Source organism: Phaethon aethereus, assembly GCF_964289735.1.
Source record: "Phaethon aethereus genome assembly, chromosome: 5".
Taxonomy (NCBI): domain Eukaryota; kingdom Metazoa; phylum Chordata; class Aves; order Phaethontiformes; family Phaethontidae; genus Phaethon; species Phaethon aethereus.
The window spans coordinates 29,802,325-29,826,790 of NC_138579.1; the positions used below are offsets into that span (position 1 = coordinate 29,802,325).

The 24,466-nt window shown below is 38.4% G+C and overlaps 1 protein-coding gene across 1 annotated transcript; it reads left to right on the plus strand.

The window, feature by feature from the left end:
• Positions 1–213: 213 nt before the first annotated feature.
• Positions 214–23,611, plus strand: SNX6 (sorting nexin 6; the record flags this gene model as incomplete). Its single annotated transcript, XM_082000329.1, has 10 exons — positions 214–1,255; positions 3,224–3,347; positions 4,652–4,747; positions 6,032–6,137; positions 8,554–8,629; positions 9,786–9,825; positions 11,392–11,478; positions 12,394–12,553; positions 13,657–13,742; positions 23,558–23,611. The coding sequence occupies exons 1-10, from the start codon at positions 1,212–1,214 to the stop codon at positions 23,609–23,611; spliced, it is 873 nt and encodes a 290-aa protein (XP_081856455.1). The 5' UTR covers positions 214–1,211.
• Positions 23,612–24,466: the final 855 nt, after the last annotated feature.

Here is a 24,466-nt window from a genome sequence, read left to right on the forward strand (position 1 = left end):
TTACCATAAATCAGTCGGAGGGGGAAAAAACCACAACTCAAATACCACTTAGAACTACAGAGAACCTTAATACACAACAAGTTAAGGTTTGAAGTTTATTTCAGGCCTCTGGGGAACAGGGATCCCAAAATAGTCACCTACTGCCTGTTAAAAAGGTGCTGCTCTTCATACTTTAATTACAAAAAGGAATATTTGTAATGTTGGTGTGAAAGTTTGGTATTCATTTTGTGTTTGGGGGTGTGTCTACTGATTCAGACGGTAAACATATATTTCTAATTGACTGCTGGGTACATTATGATGAATATAATCTGTGATGTGTCATACCATTCTTGAGCTAGTCTTTTTTTAGTCAGAAAAGCTATTTGAAGTGTCTAGACCTTCAGTGTGGTAATGACTAGTTTCAGACAGTTGACTGTGTAGATGCTGTATTTTTCTTTTTTGTAATGCATGAATGTAATGGGCATATATCAGTGAACTAGAAATTAAGCATAATTTAGTTTTGTTCTGTGTCCCTTTACTGATAGCAATTCAGGATTAATTTGACTGCAGTGTTTTCTCTTTCAGTGTTCATATGCTATATTAGAAGATTAGCTTAGAGACTTGTTTGCTGTGTACTTTTTTATTTCAACAGATGTGTCTTTAATGTCAACAGTGCTGCAAGAATGAACTAGTGCCTGCAAACAATATAGAATGTTTTTTTTTTTTGGTTTAAAGTTTTCAGGAGTTGTAAATGGATGGTTTGAAAACAATTGTGGAATTCTTTTTTTTTTTTTTCTTTAAACAAGAAACAATCCTTACCAAATAAGATAAAGCAAAACTAAATATAAAATAATTATTTTAAGTTTTTAATTCATTGTGTTGGGAAAGCTAGGTATTATTTGGTTTCTGTGGTAATTTAAACTACTGAAGCCATTAGTTAATTCTTTAATAATCCTCAAAGATACTTGGCCAAAATTGGTATAGTAATGCAGCATGTCTAACTCATGAATGAGAGAATTTATCCATAAATGCTGTAACGAATGATGAAAGAGAGAGCCATATATTAAAAAGCTGCAGGCAATTTACAGTTCCTGTACTGAAGGGATGTTGTTTGACGGAGATGTGCAATTAAAAAAAATTTGATTCAATTCCAGATTCCACCAGCACCACCCAGGCCTGACTTTGATGCCTCAAGGGAGAAATTGCAGAAGCTTGGAGAAGGGGAAGGATCAATGACTAAAGAAGAATTCACCAAGATGAAACAAGAACTGGAGGCGTATGTAGACTTGATTACTACTATTTTTTTTTATCCCTCAACTTTTAATGCTGTTTGCTGTCCCACGTTTTTGATTCATTGTAATGGTTCTCTGTGAGATATAGGCTTGAGAATCCAGTTGCTACATAACCAGGGTTATCTTAGTGATCATGATCAGAGCCATTAGGAAAATTGTAGAAATAATTTCATGCAAGGTCTTCTGAAACAAGAAAAAAAAATCAGCTTGTTCTTGAGCATTCTTTTGTAAGGAAAAAAATAGTTAGATCCTTTTCTTCACAGAACACGTGCAAAGGGAAGACGTAATATCTATCTTTTTTAGTTCTGGTGTTGCACATTTTATAATGAAACTTTAAGGTTTATGCATGTAGTGTTTGAACTAGGGATTTTTTTGCATGTGGTTGGTAGTGTAAACATAGATGCCAACCTTCTGTTCCCCAAGAAATATGGAGATTATTAGAAAAAACTTTTTTTTGACACTCCCTTTTTTTTTTTTTTGCACAAGGAGAATATACTTCCTGAAAATAGTATTTTCCCTTACAGTGAATTTGATGTGTATTGAAATATCTGCTTTAAGGCTTTTTGTTCCATATGGAGTTACACAGTGAAGTTTCTCCTTGCTTCATCCACTTTCCTTATCATGCATTCACTTCTTTGATCTTTTTCCTGTCATTGATTTCAGTTTTCAAGTGTATATTTACGCTGCTTCTAGACTGCTTCTATCAAGAGCTCTGAATTGGCAAGAAAAGTACATAGAACTCTTAGAACTGCTGCTTTCTCTCGGAACTCCAGCTGCTGTGAGCAAATGTCTTAAAAAGCTCTCTATTAGTGTTACATACTAAACGTGATTTATAGCAGAGTAGATATACACTTCACATGCAGAAAACTGGAAATTAGCAAAACACTATAGATTTTAAAGAATCTGTGGTTTTCCAGCGGCCCTGATCATGATTCTCTTGTGGTCTGGTTAGGGGTTGGATAACACAGAAAACTTTGGGTTTCTTCTACTGCCACCTCCATCCTCTGCATCCTCCTTTTTTGTCTTCACTGAATGACTACTACTCTCACTGAGATCAAACACCTCCCAACACTGGCCCTGCTGGTTTGCTGGTATGTAAATCTTAACCTCCTCGCACATAGTGGAAACAAAAGTGTTGATTATCGTTTCACCATTTGACCTCAGAATGGGGAAAAAGAATCCCTTCCTCATTTCTAGACAAGTTACATCTTATTCATTGAATTTGCAAAGCAAAATGGATTCTAGCAAACTTGTATTGGTAAGAATGCCTTCCTCTTCATTAAATAAAAAATGAGTAATTGCTTTAAAGTTGAGTTGGCTGAACTGGGCAACTATGTGATTGTCATGGTTAAACATGTTTTTTTGGTTGTAACTACCAAATGCAGCACTTAATTTCACTTTTAGAACCACTATGAACCAAGACATCCACATAAGCTTCAGCTCAAAGAGGCTAGGTGCTTTAACATGGAATAAAAGACTGCTATCTACAGAGCTAACAAAACTACATGAACATTTACATAAGTAAGGAGGGTGCAAATAGGCAAGGGGATGGAGATGGGGAGGAAGGAATTTGCACATCAGCTATATAATCCCTAGTGATTGTAGTCTGTATCTCAATTTCTTGATTTTTGGGGAGTTGGGGAAAGGACAATTAAACAAGGTTACACTTTCAGCAAACCAGTCTGTGTTAGCTAGCCTTAAAAATTAGAATGTATTTGTTGAGTCTCTATTAAAAGTCTCTCTGTAATATGTTAGGGCTTCAAATTTCCCCCTAGTATTAACATTGCACTATTTATGTATATATCAATTACTGGAGTGATAATGACTCTACTACATCAGCTTACAATTTTGTATCTTTACTGTGGATACCTTAAAGCTGCTCACTAAGTTTATCTCAAACTTTTAATTGCTTCACGTGAAATTCTTATGTCTGTCTTGTTTTTTGCTTTCAGTGAATATTTGGCAATATTCAAGAAGACAGTTGCAATGCATGAAGTGTTTTTGTGTCGTGTGGCAGCACATCCTATTTTGAGAAAGGATTTAAATTTCCATGTATTCTTGGAATATAATCAGGATGTGAGTATTGAAAACTGAATTGCTGGCGAGAGAATTCAAGATGTACTTTTATGGTAGGATGGAAAATTGATTAAGAGGGCTTTACCTCCTGGAGCAAATTGCATCAATTCCTTCATACCAGACATAGTTGTATTTTAGAAGTTAGAAACTCTGTAGAAGTTCATTTTGCTGTCACCTGGGGAACAAAATGCACTATGTGTTCTAACCTCAGAATCAAAAATATTAATGGGAATCCAATATGTTTTATGTATCTTATTAAAAAGATTAGCTTTTGATGGTGATTTCAGATGACGTTATACTTGTCCATTCTTTGACTGAATTTTTTTTTTGCGGGGGAAGATGATGCAACAAAGATGGAATGCTTAATTTTTACGATTTGGAACTACGTTTTAAATTCCATGGCTAACAAAATTAGAGAGGATTTCTAATGAAATGTTCTGATAAGTAAAGCCTTTTTGTTAATAATGTAGGAGAAAATTAACCAAATTTTCATTCTAAATACTGAACTCCTGTGGCTATCCACATGTTTCATACTGAATTGCTATCTAATTTTGAGTTAATGGAGAGGACTTTCTGTATTCATAATAACTCTTTGGTATTGGGGGTTAGTGGTTGCTCATATTCTGTAAATAGTTTTTAGTTGCTTTTTAATATTGCAGAAATCAGCACTAAATGTTGAAGAAAACATTACAAAGATTGGCTCAACAGAGTACATGCTTAACTTCAAAATATGCTACAGAGGATCTTCTTGTTGCTTGATGTAGAAATGCTTACTTGTTCAGGAACTCAGTTTACCTAGATTGGGCAAGTTTAGATGGACAAGAAGAGTGTGAGGAGGCTGAAACTAACATTATCCTCAGTGCAGTGAGGGGTAAATGCTTCTGTGGTTTCTGAAAGTCAAAGATCTGCCATTCTACAGTTAAAAGAGCAAAACTAGATTATATTAGATTAACTCAACAGCTATACTGTGTGTGATAAATACTGTATGATTGATAACTGAAATGTACACCTTGTACATTTAGTATTATCTGTAGGTGCCAGAATGTTGCTGATTCTTCTCCCCGACAAAACAAACAAACAAAAAAAAAGTATTTTAGGTGATAAAGAATGGTCTAGTAAATTAGGTAGTCTGTCATTCTGTGTGCGTGGTGCCCTGTCTCCATTAATGCAGAGTATAAGACTAAGCAGAGAGTAGGAAAACTGGTTTAGGAGTAGCAAATTGTGGTACGTAGTTCTATTATTTTTTTTAAGCTTTTATTGCCTCCAGAAAATGAACTAACTTGATAAATGAATTTGTTTTTCAGTTGAGTGTTCGTGGGAAAAATAAGAAAGAGAAACTTGAAGACTTCTTTAAAAATATGGTTAAATCAGCAGATGGTGTCATTGTTTCAGGAGTAAAGGTGATGACTGCTTAACATACTAAGATTTAAAATGTATTAACATTGTTGTACCCTTTTACATAGCTACAAAAAAGGGATTTTTGTAGTGTTGTCTAACTTAAGAATTAGAGGCAGAGCATGGGAAGGAACGTGCGGCCCTGGATGCAAGATAAGTGAGGGCTATTTGATTGCTTCTGTGAAAGAGGACTTTCAGTACTCTTTCCCCTGTGTTATGAAATGAAGCATTTTTTAATCCATAGATAATTGATAATATGTTTTTTGTTCTGGCCTTTCATTTTATATAGTGGGAAGGTGCATTAGCTTTGACAACAGCTGCAGCTCAGAAGTTACTAACACAGTGTGAATTTTACCAGCCTTGTAACATCCTTCTACTGTTCCAAAGCTAAGAGGAGCAGTAGAGGTGATACTATTTTTCCCAGCAGATGCAAGAATGTAACTGAGACAAAAAAAAAAAAAAGAAAAAAGAAAATTCAATTTCATTTTGACTTTTCCAAAGGTTGAAAGATTGGTTTTATAACAAGCATAAGTTCTGCAGAAGATTATTTTGATCTCCTTTCTTTTTAGTGGTAACTTTCCATTTGCAAGCAAATTAGAGGAGCTAAAGTTCCTATTTGTAAAATCTTGAGTTTCAAAACTGCTGGAAAGTGGATATAACCATGGATTAATTATGATTTGGAGAAAAATACAAAGTCCAAATAACCAGCGGTTTTCAAAAGCACATTGTTCAAAGCCCATGTTGTAGACTATTCCATGTGCATCTGTGCTATTTTAGAGAGTTTTTAAAAATAAATATAAACCAAGTATCTCAAATTGTAATATAGAAAATATTAAAATTTACCTACATTTATCAACTTGAAAGAAATCTGTCATCAAGATGAGTGTTCCTGAGCTAGAAATTCATACTGTCTCTGCTATGACTGCAGCATTTGTGCAACTCTCCTCTTTTTCTAGGTACATGTCTTTTTATTAAGTACTTGACATTTGTTCTATTTTTCTATCACCAAAGTGGTAGTTAGTAGTGAAATTATATACTTCATTTCAGGTTTAGTTATCTAGACCTTTAAGATGCTTGTTACAAAATTCTTAATTCTTAATAATTTCTTAATAAAACTTCAGATCATGATAAAATAAGTGAGGAAGAAATCAGTTTACATAAATGGTGTTTTAGACGACAAAAGTAGATTGCATTTCATGTCACAGCAATGTGTGCACATTTACTCTGCAATTGCTGTGTACAGAGTGAGTGAAATCCTGTTTTTTTTAAATTGTTCTTGTTTTTTGTAGGATGTGGATGACTTCTTTGAACATGAAAGAACATTCCTTGTAGAATATCACAACCGAGTCAAAGATGCCTCTGCCAAGTCTGATAAAATGACAAGATCACATAAAAGTGAGTTCTTCTTCCAAGGTGAAAATAGTATTAGTTAAAGTGTGCAGAAGTGGTTTGTGAGGAGCTGTAATTTTTAGCTTTCTTTTTGCATGTGAAAAGTTAATTAATTTCTACAAGTGTAGTCTTTGGATAGTCTAAAGACGTTTAATCTGACTTTAAAAGTTTAGCCTTTGCTGTAATAGGCTGGATAGAGTAAGAACAGCCTGATGTGACACTGAAGATATCTTGATTCTTCATGCTGTCCCTTTGAAGAGAAACACATGTTATGTAATAATATTTTTTGAAGTCTTTAAAATGTAAATGTGAGTAATATAGCAGTATATGTGATTTTACTCCTAATGAAGCTGCTCTTGATTGGATGAGCTTGCGTTCATCAGAGTGCAATTTCTTGGCACACTAGCCATTGCATTACATTGCTGAGCAGCAAGCTCCTATTTGGGCCATTAGTTCTAGACCAGGAAGTCAGGTTTCCATTCTTCAGCCTTTTAGAATGGAGACTGGAACATGTAATTTCAGTAGCTTGGTTTGCAGGACCCCTTTTCTTACTGAGGTGAGATTTTCCACTTAGCTATTATTTTCTCTTCCTGAGCTGAGTGCTAGCTAATGTGATTTCTGGAAGCTCTAGATAGTCTTCTCAAGTGTAGTGTGTTTATTTGAGAAGATGGAAAATCTTTGGTTTAAGACTACTGTGTTTGGTTTAGGATTACTGTGTTTTGAGAAGCTCAGAAAAAAGTTGACCTTTATTGCCCTTGATTTTAAGGTTTTGTGCCTAAATAAATTAAAATTGAACTACTAGATTCTATCTACTTTCTTGAAGCTTGTGTCTGATTCACAGATTCTGTCTTTGCTATCTATAGTAATATAGTTCACAGAAAACCAGGCCACAAACCTTTTATGAACCTTCATTCATAAGGACTCTGAAGTGGATATTGAATGAGACATTAAACCAAGAATTTACTGAGCTCTTCAGATGCTTTTCTTGATATTGTATGAAGACTGAGTCTTTTGTAGCTTTAGTATCTATACTAGGAGATGGCGAAGAGTCCTTCACTGCTTAACGAGTACTAATGGAGCCTGGGTCTTCATTCAGTTCCCACCTGAAGTGATTTCTGGTCTTTTGTTTGCTTTCTTAAAATGAAAACTGAACTTCATTCAGGTAGGTAGGTGCCAAACTTCAGGTAGTGAGAGAGCCTTTCATGTTGGCTGTAGAACCAGGAAAATTGTTAGAAATGAGGTTGTAGAGGACCTGATGGGAAAGGATAGATCAACTCGTGGCAAAGCTTCACTGGTTTTCAGACTCAAATCACCGAGGATGTTTATTGACAACTTTTATCAAACTGCAAATTGGGACAAAGGGCATCTTTTGAAATTCTGGCTAGAAGAGTAGACCAGTGCCCTGGGAAGCCTGTTTTGGAAATGGACAGTCTGTAGTTTATGGATGACTTATGATGAACAGAGAGCTGCAGGGCTCGCAAAGATACCGGCATCCTATTTGCAGCAGAAAATCTATTTTTACGTTTGAAGGGGAGGTTAATGGCTTCCTAATATCGTTCTTCCCTGTAGCCAACTGCACTGATTCCCTTGGGATGTATGGAGTAATGTATTGGGTGGAAGGTGACCCACTCAATCTGTTAAAACAAGGTTGTGTTATTTAAAAAAAAAAAAAAATCTGCTTAAAGGCATATAAACTTTAAAAATAACAAGCAAATTTATTTTCCTGTTCATTGCTTGGATCTGTTAGCATTTTCATCATCCATTGATTTTATACGAAAAGCTCTTTTAAAAAAGCCATCTGTGCAAATATTTGATTTTTATCATTACTATATAGCTATACCTCACTATTCAAATTATGCAGCCTTCTTTACAAATCCTGCTTCTACTTTCATTGTTTAAAATGCTTTAACACGAATGCTACTTCAACCAGTAACCACTTGTTAACGAGGCAAGGGTTTCCTGAAAATTAAGTGTGCGCTAGAAAAGGTGTTGTGCATATAGTGCTGTATTTTCGTAGTTTGGAGTTTGTATCCAATTTACTGCTCTCAGGCACACAGACTTAACTCCTCATTACTATTAGACTGTGGTGGTTGTTTTTTTTCAAATAGTTTTGGACTTTAGATTCAGATTTAAATTCAGACTTTGAGTTTGTACATCTTCCACCAAAATAAAACCTATCAAAGTTGCACAATAAATTTATCCAGCAGGTGCTAATTGTGCTATTCCTAGATAAATTACAGGTGTCATGATTTGGTGAGAGCCCCATGTTTATTGTGTGAAGTTATCCTTCATAAAATTTCAGTCATGTCACTTATTATTTTTGCTTTTGTGTTAAAGCATTTTCCTTTTAGAAAAACACCTCAAAATTTCCAGAAAGCAGAGGAATGAAATAGTAAAACAAGTGCTTGTTTGTTTTTTCTAGATGTGGCTGATGACTATAATAGAATTGGTTCTTCATTATATGCATTAGGAACACAGGACTCCACAGATATATGCAAGTAAGATATTGTTAGTAACTTATGGGGGAATCTGCTAAGTAGCAGTCTCAACGGTGACCTGCTGAGATCAGTAGCTCTCTTGTTATGAGAAAAACAGAATTTATTATACTTATATCACATTACAATTTTTTTCTTCTCTAGCATTTTATTTCTGTAACAGACTGCTTTAATATTTTTCTGGAAAAAAAATGTTGTTTTCTGTGGTTTGTAGAAAATTACACAGATCAGATGGAAGAGTCCTCACAGAATAAGGAAAAAACTCAACTCTTTCATCAGTTTTTTTTAAATGTTTTACGTGCTTTGACATGTGCAGCAAGAACCGGTCTTGGTCTGAGTATACTGATTTTTGTGGGTGTTCCCTGAACCAACATCTTGAAAAATAGTTTTGATGTTCTGGCAATTTTTCTGCCCTTAGGAAAAGAAAGTAATCTACAGAGATCCCTAACTTTGAAAATAGAAGAGGGTCTTGTTGGAGTAGTACAGTTGTTGGAGTTAGTGTGATGACAGGTACCAGATGAGTATGAAAGTTAACTTATTTTTATTAGTTTACCTGAGTTACAGTGACATACTTCCAAATGTGGTGATTACTTTGATTATAGAATTGAGATTGGATGTAGTCTGTTTGGGTCAGTCAGGAATCATGCCTGTCTTCTGTCAAAATAGTATGATTTGACTGTACTTCAGTCTGCTGTTATACTGAATCCTTTTATTGTCTCCTGTGAGGAGGATATGCCACATTGTTGCTCAGCCTCCCTGAATTCAAAGTAGGCCGTGCATCACGTTTACTGTGTGTAGAAAAGTACATTCAAATTTGAGTGAAGGACGCTTGATAATTGCATAGGACCATTAACCCGGGTGGTGGTGTTTGGGGTTTAATTCACGGAAGCATAATCTCTGTGGAGCTGTGCAACTATTCTTTAGTAAAAAACATCCACCCGTTAGGCTTTGCTTGTCCCTTACCTTTTTTAAGTTGTACAATGCCCAGATGTTTGAAGTGCTACAATTTGAAACTATCATGTTCTTGGAGTTCTGTGAATTACAATTCTAAGCAGTGCTGTTACAGTCTTTATTGCAGACACAGATTATATTTTGGGTTCTAGAAAGTAATTAGACTGTTCAAATTAATGTTGTAATATAAGCTGTTTCCTTTGTGCAGGTTTTTTCTGAAGGTATCAGAGTTATTTGACAAAACAAGGGTATGTACTATGAAACCTTTTTAGATACATTTTTTGTGTACATCCTGGAAGTGTCAGGACATCTTGTGTCAACTAGACATTAGTATGTGGATGTTTTATGGGTTCTTCTATATGAAGCATTTAAACAATGTGTGGTAGGGAATGAAAAAGCGTAAGATTTCAGTCACCTGTTTCGTAAAATGAGTGATCCTTAGGAGTCTTCAGTCCACTTAACATTTATAGGCAGTCTTCCTGTCTTCTATGTAATATACTAGTAAAGCTGCTGTTCCTCTAAAATGCTTAGAGGCCTTCAGTATTTGTTACTGGGTACTGCAGAACTTGTTATGGAAAAAAGAAAGGAAGAAATGTAATCCTTAATCCAAAAAATGGCAGTCGTGCTGCTTTTTTCTGGAACCAAGATCTGTTTCTCCAATGATTTGACTCAGAAATACTATTGCTGATGCTCCTAACCAGATTTTCAAATATCTTGTCTCTTTTGCCTTATTTGTTTGGCTTAGCAGAGCAGAAGATGCATGCCATGTATCAGGAAAACTTCTGAATGAGAAATGTGTGCATTTCCTAAACACAGACAGTTAATCTGCATAAATATGTACTTTAAAGAAAATGAAGTTAACGGAATTACTTGTTTTGACAAAAAATGTTGCCTTCTAGAAATTCTTTTAAAATTAAGATTTAAAAAATGCACTTGCAGACTCTATTTCTAAATTCACAGAAATGTCTGTTTCAAATAGAAGCAAATACGTTTATTGGGCTTTTGGGCCCTTTAATGTACTCAGTTACACAACTAGTCTGCAAAGGTGCCTTAATGTGTTTTCCTTTGATCTCAAAAACAATACAAAACTTCTTGTGCAACTCTTCATGCCAAACCCTAATACTGCTTCTCATGATGCATCTTTTAAGTATTCTGTCACAAATGCATGATCTTAGTTTTTTGAAAAAGACAAATCTGTCATGTACTGCTGTATATTTTATGTTGTATTTACATCATACAAGTTGTCCTGGTTTTGGCTGGTGTAGAGTCAATTTTCTTGCTAGTAGCTGTATAGTGCAGTGTTTTGGATTTAGTATGAGAATAGTATTGATAACACACTGATACTTTTAGTTATGGCTAAGTAGTTGTAGTGCTTACACTTAGTCAAGGACTTTTCAGCTCCCCACGCTCTGCCAGCTGGGAGGGGGCACAGCCAGGACAGCTGACCCAGACTGGCCAAAGGGATATTCCCTACCCTATGCTGTCATGCTCAGTATAGAAACTGGAGTTGGCCAGGGGCAGGATTCGCTGGTTGGGGACAGGCTATCGGTCACTGGGTGGTGAGCAATTGTTGCATTGCGCATCACTTGGTTTTGTATATTCCTTTATCAGTATTTTTTTCCTCTTCCTTCACTGTTCTATTAAGCTGGTTTTATCTCAACCTGTGAGTGGTTTTTTTTTTTTCCTATTCTCTCTCCCATCCCACCTAGGGCAGGGGGGAGGTGAGCCAGCAGCTGAGTGGTGCTTGTTTGCCATCTGGGGCTAAACCACCACCCAAGTGAATACCCAAAGGCTGGATGTTTTTTATTTTCCAGAAAATAGAGGCTCGGGTATCTGCTGATGAAGATCTTAAACTTTCTGATCTTCTGAAATATTACCTAAGGGAATCTCAAGCTGCTAAGGTGAATTTATGTTTTTTTGTTCAGTGAAATAGTGTTTCTTTTTAAAAAAAAAAAAGTGTGTTATGAGGTCATCTTGAGAAATACACAGTAGAGAGATGAAAATGCTGCCACCTCTAGCCTGCAATTTCTCCCTCAGCTGTAAACACTGGATCTCTGTTGTATATAAGGCGTAACAATGCAGTTGCTGACTGTGGGACTGACTATTTGGAACTGTGAGATCCACTTGTACTGCATGATTTGGCCTCAAAAACAGTGGAAGAACTGTTGGTGAATTGTTCATGTGTTTGCAGTGCGTTTGCTGCTTGTAGACTGCAAGCAATTCTACCTTTTTTAATATTCAAAATGGATACTCCAGATGATCTGCAAGTGCTGACACAAAAACATGTGGGCCAAATTTGATATTCTATACCTATAGAAAATGTCATTCTTAGTGGTGTTTGATGTAGGATAATTAAGGAACATGACAGAATGAGGAAGCATTTGACAGAAAATGTCTGTAGTTAGAAGATCACAGCAATAACTGTTGCACAAAAAATGCTACTGCTGTTTCTTGGGCCCTGTGTGTATTTCAAATACGTAATCTAAATATAGCTTCTTTCTAATCTAAGAAGCTGTGAAATTTCCCATGATTGCCCCTCCTTAGGCTTTTTGGAGTATCATCTAAGCCATCTGTTGCTAGCCTTTGTCAGACAAGATGCAGACCAAACAATATCAGATTCTGTGTCTGATCCAGTATGGACATTCCTGTGACTTGCAGGATAAAGTAAAGCGAATGCAAATAATTTAGTAAGAACTGAAATACAGCAAGAAAGACTAAAATTAATTGATTTTTATTATTATTATTACTTGGTATATGCTGAAATTCTTGGGTAGATTCTTGTAAACTCTATATTTTCTTTATGTTTTTTTTAATAGGATCTCCTTTATAGAAGATCTAGGTCACTAGTGGATTATGAAAATGCAAATAAGGCATTGGATAAAGCAAGAGCAAAAAATAAAGATGTGCTGCAAGCTGAAACTACTCAGCAAATATGCTGTCAGAAATTTGAGAAAATATCTGAATCAGCAAAACAAGGTATTTGGGTGGTCTTTGATCCTACGTTACTACTTGAAAATTAACAGATTTTAGGATATCATTAATGAGAATAGATCTTTGTTCTGTTTCCTCGGATGAACTATTATCTTTTAATCAGTATTTACTTACTAGAATAAGTATATAATACTTACATTATTATTATTATAATACTTATTTACTTATAGTTCAAATGATATTTTTCTTTGGCTCCTCATAGCTCCATTAGGCAGAGCAAAGTCTAACTGCAAATTTTTTGCTAACCACTTTTTTTTTTTAATATGAATAGGATAGGATACAAAATGATAATTGCTAGCAGTAAAGGCAAACCTAATTTTTTAAACTACTGTTGAAATCCTTTTGGTTTTATACATTCTACTGTGAATGCAGCAGTCTGTTGCATAGATGACAGGATGTTAGAAAAGGGAGAAATAATGAAATGAGATTTCACTGAAGCTGTAGTGTTAACAGTAGCTCTAGAGAAAAGGAACCTTATTTACATGTTGTTTTTTTCCTGGAAACTTACTCTTTTTTTTTTTTTTCTTTTAGGCTGAGATTGCTGTGAGTTAGTCTGACTAATTATTTGGAAAAAAAAAATCTAACTTATTATTTGGGGCAGATTTGTTCAAGGTTTAAACACCATGCTCTTTTGTTTTTATCATTTAAGAGTTGTTTGACACTGTAATGATTCCTGTAAATGACACAGTGCTATTAGCCACAAAGGTATATCCATGAAGCATACTTGCTTCCTCTGTTCTTCATGTTAGTTTTAGCTTAGTATCTTCCCTAGATACTTTTATATATCAGCCTTGAAAGAACAGTGCACATGGAATAAGAGAATTAAATGTTTTAAAGCATCCACACTGCAGTCTTTTTTCAAAAGAGCTTTGTGACCACAAAAGGTTAGCTAGAGATGAAGAACTACAATGATTGTTTGCTTTCATCCAGCAGTGTAGCAGTATCTTTGAGCCTGGGATGTGCTGAGATTAAACTTGAGGTTTTTTCCTTCTCTTACCCTGTACCTTTTCCACCCAGAAGGAAAGTCTGTTAACAGTTGAGGGTACTAGCAATAATACTGTTAATGAATCCATTTTTATTTTCTATAGAACTGATAGACTTTAAGACAAGAAGAGTTGCAGCATTCAGAAAAAACCTGGTGGAACTAGCAGAACTGGAATTGAAGCATGCTAAGGTAATTGTGATCCTTTTTGGCCTGTATTTCAACTGATTTTAAATATTATATGTTTGAATAAGTGAAATGGCTGCATTTGTTATGCAACTCAGGAAGGGGAATTTGAATCATAGAATCATAGAATCTTTGGGTTCGAAGGGACCTTCAAAGGTCATCTAGTCCAACCCCTCTGCAGTGAGAAGGGACATCTTCCATTAGACCAGGTTGCTCAGAGCCCTGTCCAACCTGACCTTGAATGTTTCCAGGGATGGGGCATCTACCACCTCTCTGGGCAACCTGTGCCAGGGTTTCACCACCCTCCTTCTGAAAAATGTCTTCCTTATATCTAGTCTAAGTTTGCCCTCTGTTAGGTAAAAACCCTTACTCCTTGTCCTGTTGCAACAGGCCCTGCTAAAAGATCTGTCCCCGTCTTTCTTATAAGCCCCCTTTAAGGTCTGGAAGGCTGCAATAAGGTCTCCCCAGAGCCTTCTCTTCTCCAGGCTGAACAACCCCAACTCTCTCAGCCTGTTCTCAGAGGAGAGGTGTTCCATCCCTCTGATGATGTTTGTGGCCCTCATCTGGATCATATCCAACAGGTCCATGTCTTTCCTGTGCTGAGGGCTCCGGAGCTGGATGCAGGACTCCAGGTGGGGTCTCACCAGAGCAGAGTAGAGGAGCAGAATCACCTCCCTCGACCTGCTGGCCACGCTGCTTTGGATGCAGCCCAGGATACGGTTGGCCTTCTGGGCTGTGAGCACACATTGCTGGCTCATGTCCACCTTTTCATCCACCAGTACCCCCAAGTCCTTCTCGGCAGAGCTGCTCTCAATCCCTTTATCCTCCAGCCTGGACTGATATGGGGGGTTGCTCTGACCCAGGTGCAGGACCCTGCACTTGGCCTTGTTGAACCTCATGAGGTTCATACAGACCCATTCCTTGAGCTTGTCCAGGTCCCTCTAGATGGCATCCGGTCCCTCGGGTGTCAGCTGCACCACTTAGCTTGGTGTTATCTGCAGACTTGCTGAGGGTGCGCTCGATCCTACTGTCTGTGTCTTTGATGAAGATACTATACGATCTTAGAGTAGAATCACAGAATCATTAAGGTTGGAAAAGACCTTTAAGATCATCAAGTCCAACTGTCAACGCAACACCACCATGCACACTAAACCATGTTCCAAAGTGCCATGTCTACACTCTTTTGAACACTTCCAATGCTGGTGACTCCACCACCTCCCTGGGCAGCCTGTTCCAATGTTTGACCACTCTCTCAGTATAGAAAATTTTCCTAATATCCAGTCTAAACCTCCCCAGGCCATTTCCTCTTGTCCTATCGCTAGTTACTTGGGAGAAGAGACCAACACCCACCTCACCACAGCCCCCTTTCGGGTGGTTGTAGAGAGCGATAAGGTCTCCTCTTAGCCTCCTCTGCTCCAGACTAAGCAGTCCCAGTTCCCTCAGGCGCTCCTCATAAGACTTGTTCTCCAGACCCCTCACCAGCTTCGTTGCCCTTCTCTGGATACGCTCCAGCACCTCAATGTCCTTCCTGTAGTGAGGGGCCCAAAACTGAACACAGGATTCAAGGTGCGGCCTCACCAGTGCTGAGTACAGGGGCATGATCACTTCCCTGCTCCTGCTGGCCACACTATTTCTGATACAGGCCAGGACGCTGATGGCCTTCTTGCCCACCTGGGCACACTGCTGGCTCATGTTCAGCCGGCTGTCAGCCAGCACCCCCGGGTCCTTTTCCACCGGGCAGCTCTCCAGCCACTCCTACCCAAGCCTGTAGCGTTGCATGGGGTTGTTGTGACCCAAGTGCAGGACCTGGCACTTGGCCTTCTTAAACCTCATACAACTGACCTTGGCCCATCGATCCAGCCTGTCCAGATCCCTCTGCAGAGCCCTCCTACCCTCCAGCAGATCAAAACTCCTGCCCAACTTGGTGTCATCTGCAAAGTTACTGAGGGAGCACTCGATCTCCTCATCCAGATGATTGATAAAGATACTAAACAGGACTGGCCCCAAAACGGAGCCCTGGGGAACACCGCTTGTGACCAGTCGACAACTGGGTTTAACTCTGTTCACCACAACTCTCTGGGCTCGGCTGTCCATCCAGTTCTTTACCCAGCGAAGAGTACACCTGTCTAAGCCAGGAGCCACCAGTTTCTCCAGGAGAATGCTGTGGGAGATGCTGTCAGAGGCTGTACTAAAGTCCAGGTAGACAACATCCACAGGCTTTCCCTCATCCACTAGGCAGGTCACCTTGTCATAGAAGGAAGTCAGATTGGTCAAGCATGACCTGCCTTTCATGAACCTGTGCTGGCCGGGCCTGATCCCTTGGTGGTTCTGCACATGCCCTGAGAATGCCCTCAGGATGAACCTCTCCATAATCTTCCCGGGTACTAAGGTCAGGCTGACAGGCCTGTAGTTCCCGGGATCCTCCTTCTGGCCCTTACTGTAGATGGGCCAGAAGCCTACAGTCGTCTGGGACCTCCCCTGTGAACCAGGACTGCTGATAAATGATGGAGACTGGCTTGGCAAACTCCTCCGCCAGCTCCCTCAGTACTCTCGGGTGGATCCCATCAGGGCCCATAGACTTGTGCGTGTCCAGGTGGTTTAACATGTCCTTAACTGCTTCCTCCTGGATTATGGGCGGGTTATTGTGCTCTCCATCCCCGTCTTCCAGCTCAGGGGGCTGAATACCTTGCGGATACCTTGTCTGGCTATTAAAGACTGAGGCAAAAAAGGCATTAAGTACCTCAGCCTTATCCTCATCCTTGGTGACAATCTTCCCCCTCTGCCTGCCCCCCCCCCGCCCCCCAAAGGGATGGAGATTCTCCTTGGCTCTGTTTTTGTTGTTAACAAAAAATGTTTTTACAAATCTATTAGCCTTTATGACTGTGGACAGATTGAGTTATAGCTGGGCTTTTGCCTTTCTAGTTTTCTCTCTGCATGACCTAACGAGATCCTTGTATTCTTCTTGAGTTGCCTGATTTTATTATTTATATTAAATTTTGTTTTTATTGTTATTTATTTTATTAATTTATTTATTGTTTATATATTATTTATATTAAAGAGTACTGGTCCCAATACAGACCCCTGAGGGATACTGTTTGTCACTGATCTCCATCTGGACATTGAGCCGTTGACCGCTACCCTCTGGATGTGACCATCCAACCAGTTCCTCGTCCACCCATCAAATCCATGTTTCTCCAATTTAGAGAGGAGGATGTTGTGGGGGACAGTGTCAAAGGCCTTGCAGAAGTCCAGATAGACAACATCCATAGCTCTTCCCTTGCCCACTGATGTCGTCACTCCATCATAGAAGGCCACTAGCTTGGTGAGGCAGGACTTGCCCTTAGTGAAGCCATGCTCACTGTCTTGAATCACCTCCCTGTCCTCAGTGTGCCTTACCATAGCTTCTAGGAGGATCTGCTGCATGATCTTCCCAGGCACAGAGGTGAGGCTGATGGGTCGGTAGCTCAGAGGGTCCTCCTTGCTACCTTTTTTTAAAATGGGTGCAATGTTTCCCTTTTTCCAGTCTCCAGGAACTTCACCTGACTGCCAGGACTTTTCAAATACCATGGAGAGTGGCTTGGCAACTGCATCAGCCAATTCCCTCAGGACTCTGGGATGCATCTCGTCAGGTCCCACAGACTTGTGCATGTTCAGGTTCCTCAGGTGGTCTCGAACCTGATCTTCTCTTACAGTGGGAGGGACTTTGCTCCTCCAGTCCCCATCCCCTTGAGAGATGTGGGAAGAGACACTGCCAGTGAAGACTGAGGCAAAGAAGTTGTTGAGTACCTTATCCTTCTCTTCATCCCTTGTTGCCAGTTTTGCTTGTCAAGGGGGGTATGCTTTCTTTGACCTTTCTTTTCTGGATTACATACCTGTAGAAGCCCTTCTTATTCTTCTTTGTATCCCTTGCCAAGTTCAGCTCCAGCCGCTCCTTGACCCTCCTGACCTCATCCCTACACAACCAGGCAGTGTCCCTGTCCTTGTCCCAGGATACTTGTCCCTGCTTCCACTGCCTGTGCATTTCCTTCTTGCCCTTTAGTTTGCGCATTAGGTCTCCACTCATCCATGCTGGTCTCTTGCCATCCTTTCCCGATTTCTTACACCTGGGGATCGAGAGCACTTGTGCTCTCTGGAAAGTGTCCTTAAAGATCTGCCAGCTCTGTGCTGCTCCCTTGTCCTGGAGGGCAGTTTCTCAGGATGTCCTATTGACTAACTCCCTGAAGAGCTGGAAGTTTGCTTTCCTAAAATTCAGGGTCCTGACTTTACTCTTTGCTTGCCCCCTATCCCTCAGGACTGCGAACTCCACCAGTGCATGATCACTATCAGCCCAGGCTGCTTCCAGTCTTGACATCACCAGTTAGCTCACTTGTGTTGGTGACCAACAGGTCAGGTCCCTCTGATCGGTCTGTAAGCATCATCCAAGGAAGATGAACCTTCTTGTATAATAGAGAAAAAAAAAGTATAGGTGAAATATCTCCGAGGGTCTGATGTGCTTAAAGGTGCCTTTGGAAAACTCATCTCCATGAAGAAAATTTTGGCTTCAGTTTTATGTTTCTCTAGCTGTTTGACATCTATAGCTGCAGAGTTTGAATACTTGCCTGTTTTAAAACCTCATCTCACCATTTTACTGTGAGATAGGAAGTGGTTCCTGTTATCTAGATGTTGGGGACTTAATGTATAGGATAGGCTAACTATTAAGCATGAGATCACACAGGCCTGTGTGAAGTCAGATCAGTGTTACTCTGAGTATGCTTTTTGAACCTTTTTTGCCTTTAAACTATAAAGTGCTAACAAAAAAGGAATGTTGCAGGTAGCCTTTTCAGTAAAATACATTTTTGCAGGAAAAAACTTTGGGGGGCCTGTACTGTCCTTAAATTTCGCAATGCATTCGATTCTTTTAGTCCATATGAAATTGAAGTTTTTGGTTAAATTGGATTAGCTGCATTAAAAATGCTTAATTTCTGTAGCTTGCAACAGACTTGATATGTACTTCTTGGTGTCTTCAGTCTACCTGGAAGAGTTTGAATTCTTTTAGCTGTTCTTATTTTGTCGCCACAGTTTGTGTTTAAGTCGTAGTTCTTCAGATAGTCTATAACCTACCTTGGCTTAGTAATTTTACTAACAATGAGTATATAAGGCTGTAACAGAAGCTTTGAACTGTAGTCCTATTTCTGAAGGTGAACTTTTTTTTGCTGACCCTTTTCACCTCCTTTATCACAGAGCACTGTAAGATTCAGTAGACAGTTTTGACTATTTAAAACTTTACAATATCAAAGGTCATTTTGACAAAGGGTGACAGGTCTTGAAATGTTAACAAATGTTGTGACTTGTTGGATGAAATGATATTTTGTTTCTCACTAGATTTAAAAGTTCTAGTTTTTTTCAAAGCCTGTGTTTTGTATTTATTCAAAACAAGATACTGTAAATGGATCAGTTTGGTTGCTGTGCTTTTATTTCTACAGATTCTGAGTTGGATTACTACAGAATTTACAAGTGCAATAGATAATATTGTTCAATTTTATATGATGGGAAATATTCTTATTAATGCCCTAACCAGTGTATTTGAGGATAGTCTTATGGATAGGTTTTTATTAGTCTGTACAGAGTATTGAAGGATGAAATGGTTTGGTGGAGACTTTTTGAGATAGTTTCATAAAAGGAGGAAAGAAGATATGAAAAGACTTGGGTTTTTTTGAGATAGCATTGTGCCCTGATGTGTGAAGAGCAATGTTAGGGGAACATGAAGGTTTCTTCTTGTCTCAGAGAGTACGTTTTTATACTTGTTGCAATGCAAATCATGAACAAGGCTCCCATTTCAGGGAGGTTAAGTAGCCCTGGTTTTGGCTGAGCTAAGCTGGGGTGTTTGTAGGCACCCAATTCCCCTTGCAGTAGAGCCAAAAGTGGGCTGATAGAAGCAAAAAGCAAGCTACTTTTTCATGTAGGCAATAAATTAATGAAATCATATCAAAAGCCCCCTGGTTGACGGTTCTGGACAAATACTTTGCCTGATGCTGTGCCAGTTCCTGTCTTCATGCTTTTGCAGCTGCTGGAGCCAGGTGAAGTTTCAGCATCCCCAAACTGGAAATTGCTTGGCTTGTCAATGGCAGCAGAGCACAGCACTCCCAGACTGCAACATGACCTATTATTCAGGTCTAAGTGCTCTTTCCAGCAAAAAAAGCTAACTGGGGAGCGGGGGCTGGGGGCAACAGATAACACTGCCGAAGGCTTTTGCTACAAGTCGTCTGGGGCTAGTCGTTCCAGAATAGAAGTCACGCGGACGCATCTGTCTCTGAATCGGTCTAGCCGTGCGTCTTCTGGACTTGGATTTGCCTGGCACAGAAGGCACGGAGGTGAAACCTGATGCAGCACTAGTGCTGGAACTCACCTGAGAGGCTGTCTTTGGGAGGAGTTCAGCCACAACGAAGGCTGCTGCCTGACTTACTGTTAACTTTATTTGCTCTGTGCAGAAAGAAAAACACAAACCCCAAAACACAGCGCTGAGGTATTGAGAGAAGGTTCTGCGACAGCTTGCTTTTCCTGAGCAGTATCTGGCTGTGTGGCTCTAGAAGATTAGAAGGTGATAGGGAAAACAAGCTTTTAGTAATCAAGGACATTGTATATACAAATACTAAGTGTGCCCTCTCTGCCCAGTTATGTTTATATTACTTCCTTATAAAATACTTGTTTTACTCTGTTAATATCCTCTTACCCTTTCCTGGTTGCAGCTCAAGACTTTTGAAAAAGCTAAAAATCAGAGCGTGGCTTGAGATTGCTTTAAGTTGATGCAAGTGCAGACTGCTGCCAAGAGGGATGATGATGCATGGCTCTGTTCTTTTCCCTTATGTTGGCACTGTTATGTGTGTAGCTGTGTAGTAAGACAGAGCTAAAAGTTGCTCAGGGTTTTTCTAAGCCTTACTTTCAGTCTTGTTTTCACAGCATCCCTTGTGTCAAAATGCACAGTTTTGGCTGGGAGGGTCTGAGAATGAAAGCAGCATGTACCCTAGATTTACTGAAAATAGCTGCAAACTGCAGCTTTAGGTTCTGCTAGGTCTCTGACCTATACTAAACAGATTGATGTTTCTTTTTCTATGGCAATTCTGTCTTGACTATCCCTCTAGGTAGTGTTCAGCTTCTGTTTTGCTAGCTCTGTGTTTCTTCATGACTTCATGCAGCTGTAGCTAATGTAAGAGCTGATAAAGTGTTTGGGCATTTAGTGCAAAAGCTGCATTTAAACCTATTCAGTATTTTAAACAGTTGGATTTTGAGGTGTTCCTGTGTTGGACTTCCTGTTCAAGAAGGGAGGTTTGATAGCTGGTGAAATTTCTAAGGTTATAATCATATACTTAAAGCATTTATAGCCTTGGCTATACTTTTAGAGTCTTTTGACAAATGAATTGTAACTAAGATAGCCACTTCCTTCAAATAATAATAAAAAAATCTAAACATCTCTTTCCACAAATACTAATATATATGCTGTGGAAATTTTGTGGAAAAAGAATTTGTTGCATTTCTGGCAATGGTTGTCTATTTGGAACTGACAGAAGAAGGGAGTAAGCAAAATAAAATGCTAAGGGATTTGGCTAAATGCTTTGTCAGTAATTCTTTTTTTCCTGAAAAGGATGTTTCTGTCACCATGGTTCTGCCAGTAAGTGTAATATCTAGAGCTTAGGAGTCTGAGTTGTCAAGAAACACTTTTCTGAATCTGAATTTATAGGATTTTCTTGAGCAATGCTGATATAAGTCAAGTATGTCAGATGTTGCAGCCAGAAAGAGTAATGGCTCACTGCCTCTGTTGTCCTTGATTTATTATAATTTAAATAAGGTTGTTCCTGTGAACTTTCTAAATTTGATCTAATGAGAATGAATGATTTACCTATTAGGAGAATTTCAGTAGACTGGCTAGCTGAATCTGGAAATGACTAATGTATAAAGGATGTCTTTGTACCATCTTTTCTTTAGAGTGCTACATAGTGGCCTGCAACTTGCAAATATACTTCATGCTGCTGATGGGCTGTAAAGAGATGGCCAAAAGATCACAGTCACACTTTTGTTATAGGTAACGTGTGCAGTCTACAATTATACTTCAGTCTGAAGTATTCTCTTTGAAGACCGAAGACTTCAGACTGAAGTATTCCTTTTCATTCATGACTTCATTATAGCCAATAATCATCTGTTCAGTAACAGAGCCCTTAGATTTATGAATCCTATACGCTACAAAAATGGGCCACCAAGTCTGTATGCATCTCATGTATATTGAACTTGTTCATATCGCAGAATTACAAGCCTTTTAAATAGCTTGTGACTGTCCTCTGGCAGTATAGGAATAAAAGGACAACAGGTGTTGAAGCTGTAACTGAAATCGCTATCTTCTGGAGAAGACTGAAAAGGATTCAGTAGACGCAATTGGGAATCTTCTACTTTGAAGCCTTGAATGTAGTTTATTGCTTCATCTGGACTATAAGAGCCTTAATGGGGCCTAGAATTATGATTTCTTAACTTTTTGGCCTGAGGGACGAGTGTCCTTCTGCCGATCTTCTACTGGTCACTTGGAATACCTTCAACTGAAAAAGTAAGAATTACAAATTCTTTAGTACTTGTGTGGACCGTTTATCAAGGACAGGCAAATCACAGCTACCAATACTGTTTAATGACATGCTGTTGTTTGAAGTTTTCTTTGCAGGTTTCTTTTTGGATCAAAAAATTTTTTAAAAGGCAGCAGTTTCTCCCATGTTTATAACTGGGCATTCAGACTGTTTTGTTCTTGCATTTTATCTGAACCTGATAGGAATTACTCTTTACGCTGTCAACAACCTAACATTGTTTCTTACACAAAGATTTCAGATTTGGGAACAAATCTAGTATAGCTGTTTAATAGTGAATAGCCAGTAGTTTAAAGTGATCGAAGCATAAATGAATGCACAAAAAAAATGTGAACACTGTGAACACCAGGTCGAGTTGCCTTTTTTTTTTTTTTCTGGAAAGTAAATCCTAGCTTATTTGGCTAGGATTTATTTGCTTAATTGACAAGGGTATATTTTAAAGTGTCAGCTCTATAAATTAATTCAGAAATCTGAAAGTCAACCTGTATGTCAGAATGCTTTAAATAGGATTAAAAACTGACCTACAGCAGCTTGAAAAGAAGGGTAGAACTTGGCCTTAGAGATAAAGCTTAGTTAATGTTCTGATAATTACTCCTATAGCTCCGGCTCTAATGGCTAAATGGCTACTTTGATGGCTAAATCGCCTGGCTAAGCCTAGAAATCAGTCTGTTGTCTTTCAAACAAGGCCTGTACTCGAACAGAGATGCAAGCTTAGATGCTACAAGCTTAGATGGCCGCTATAGCTAGGAGATACAGTGTCCTGTGAATTGGTTAACACTTCTTGTTGAATTCAGTATTCAGTATAATATATGATATTTCTACTTTAGGAGTAATATTCCAGTGATGGAGTAATGGCAATACTATTTAGAAATTGAAAACTTTATAATTGTGGAACCTCATTGCTAAGAGAGTGCTCTGCAGTGAATAGCTTTTTGTGTCCAGACTAGATCTTTAATACGAAACTTGTGAAGAAACATGGAAAGAGTGGTTATTTTTGCTTATTTTTGAATCTCAAGTTGGCTCTGTTTAGCTCTGTGACAAAATGCTCCTACATTCAAAAAACTCTTTTAAGATAAAAGTTACTTAAATAAATATTTCTATGTAAGCTTAATACCTGTCTGTTCTCCTTTACTGGTGTCATTGCTATTTAAAAAACACTTTTTTTACCAGAACTGTAAAAGTAAGTAGAGAAATGTGGTCATATTTTTCTTTATTTTACAGGGTAACTTACAGCTGCTGCAGAGCTGCCTGGCAGTGTTAAATGGTGACACATAAGCTACGCTACGTCCTCCCACTAACAAGGGCTGCCCTCCTCTGGATTTTGTTTTCCTGACTTTAAATAGGCATTTACAGTTCCCTGGAGAAAACATCTGACAACGTGTGCATAAGCAAGCTCCTTCTTTCAAAAGAATTAAAACAAACACCTGAAAGTAGCTCCAGACTATATGAAGCAACAGCATACTTGTTATACATAATATTCATGTTTATTTAATCATCATATGCTTTCATTCTTCAGAAACCAAATGCTCTGTTTTCGTGAAAATAGCCAATATAATTAGGTTCATGTTATGAATACTATGATACAGCTGCCAATCTTATTTACCTTTGTAAGTAATTTCTGAAGTTCACCATTTGAAGCACATTGTTCAAATGGCCTAAATATTACCATTAGATATTTGAATATTGTTACTATAATGGCATTGTATACACTGTCTTAGGTTTTTTTTTTTTCCCATGTACTGATATCAAAAAACTTAATCTTTTTTTCAATTGTGAACACTTCTTAGAAATTTTGGAGAACCTTGTGTAACCTTTATAACTATGATTTAAAAAGAAAAGCAAATGCATTAGTATGTTTGCCTTAACTTGTAGACTAATCCAATTATTGTAAAATAAACCATGAAATTGATGATTTTTCTAAAATTATGCAGACATTGTATCATCTGTAAGCTTAATATTTTCTAGTAAATCAGATTAATTTAATTAGCTTTTTCTCTACTCATCCTGTAAAGCCATTGAGTAAGTATTGGATTGGTCTGACACTAAACACTTGCCCAGTAATTTTTCACTTGCATTCTCAGGTTTCTCCATTTGCCTATCCGTTTGTCTGTCACTTTCCTATCCAGTGTA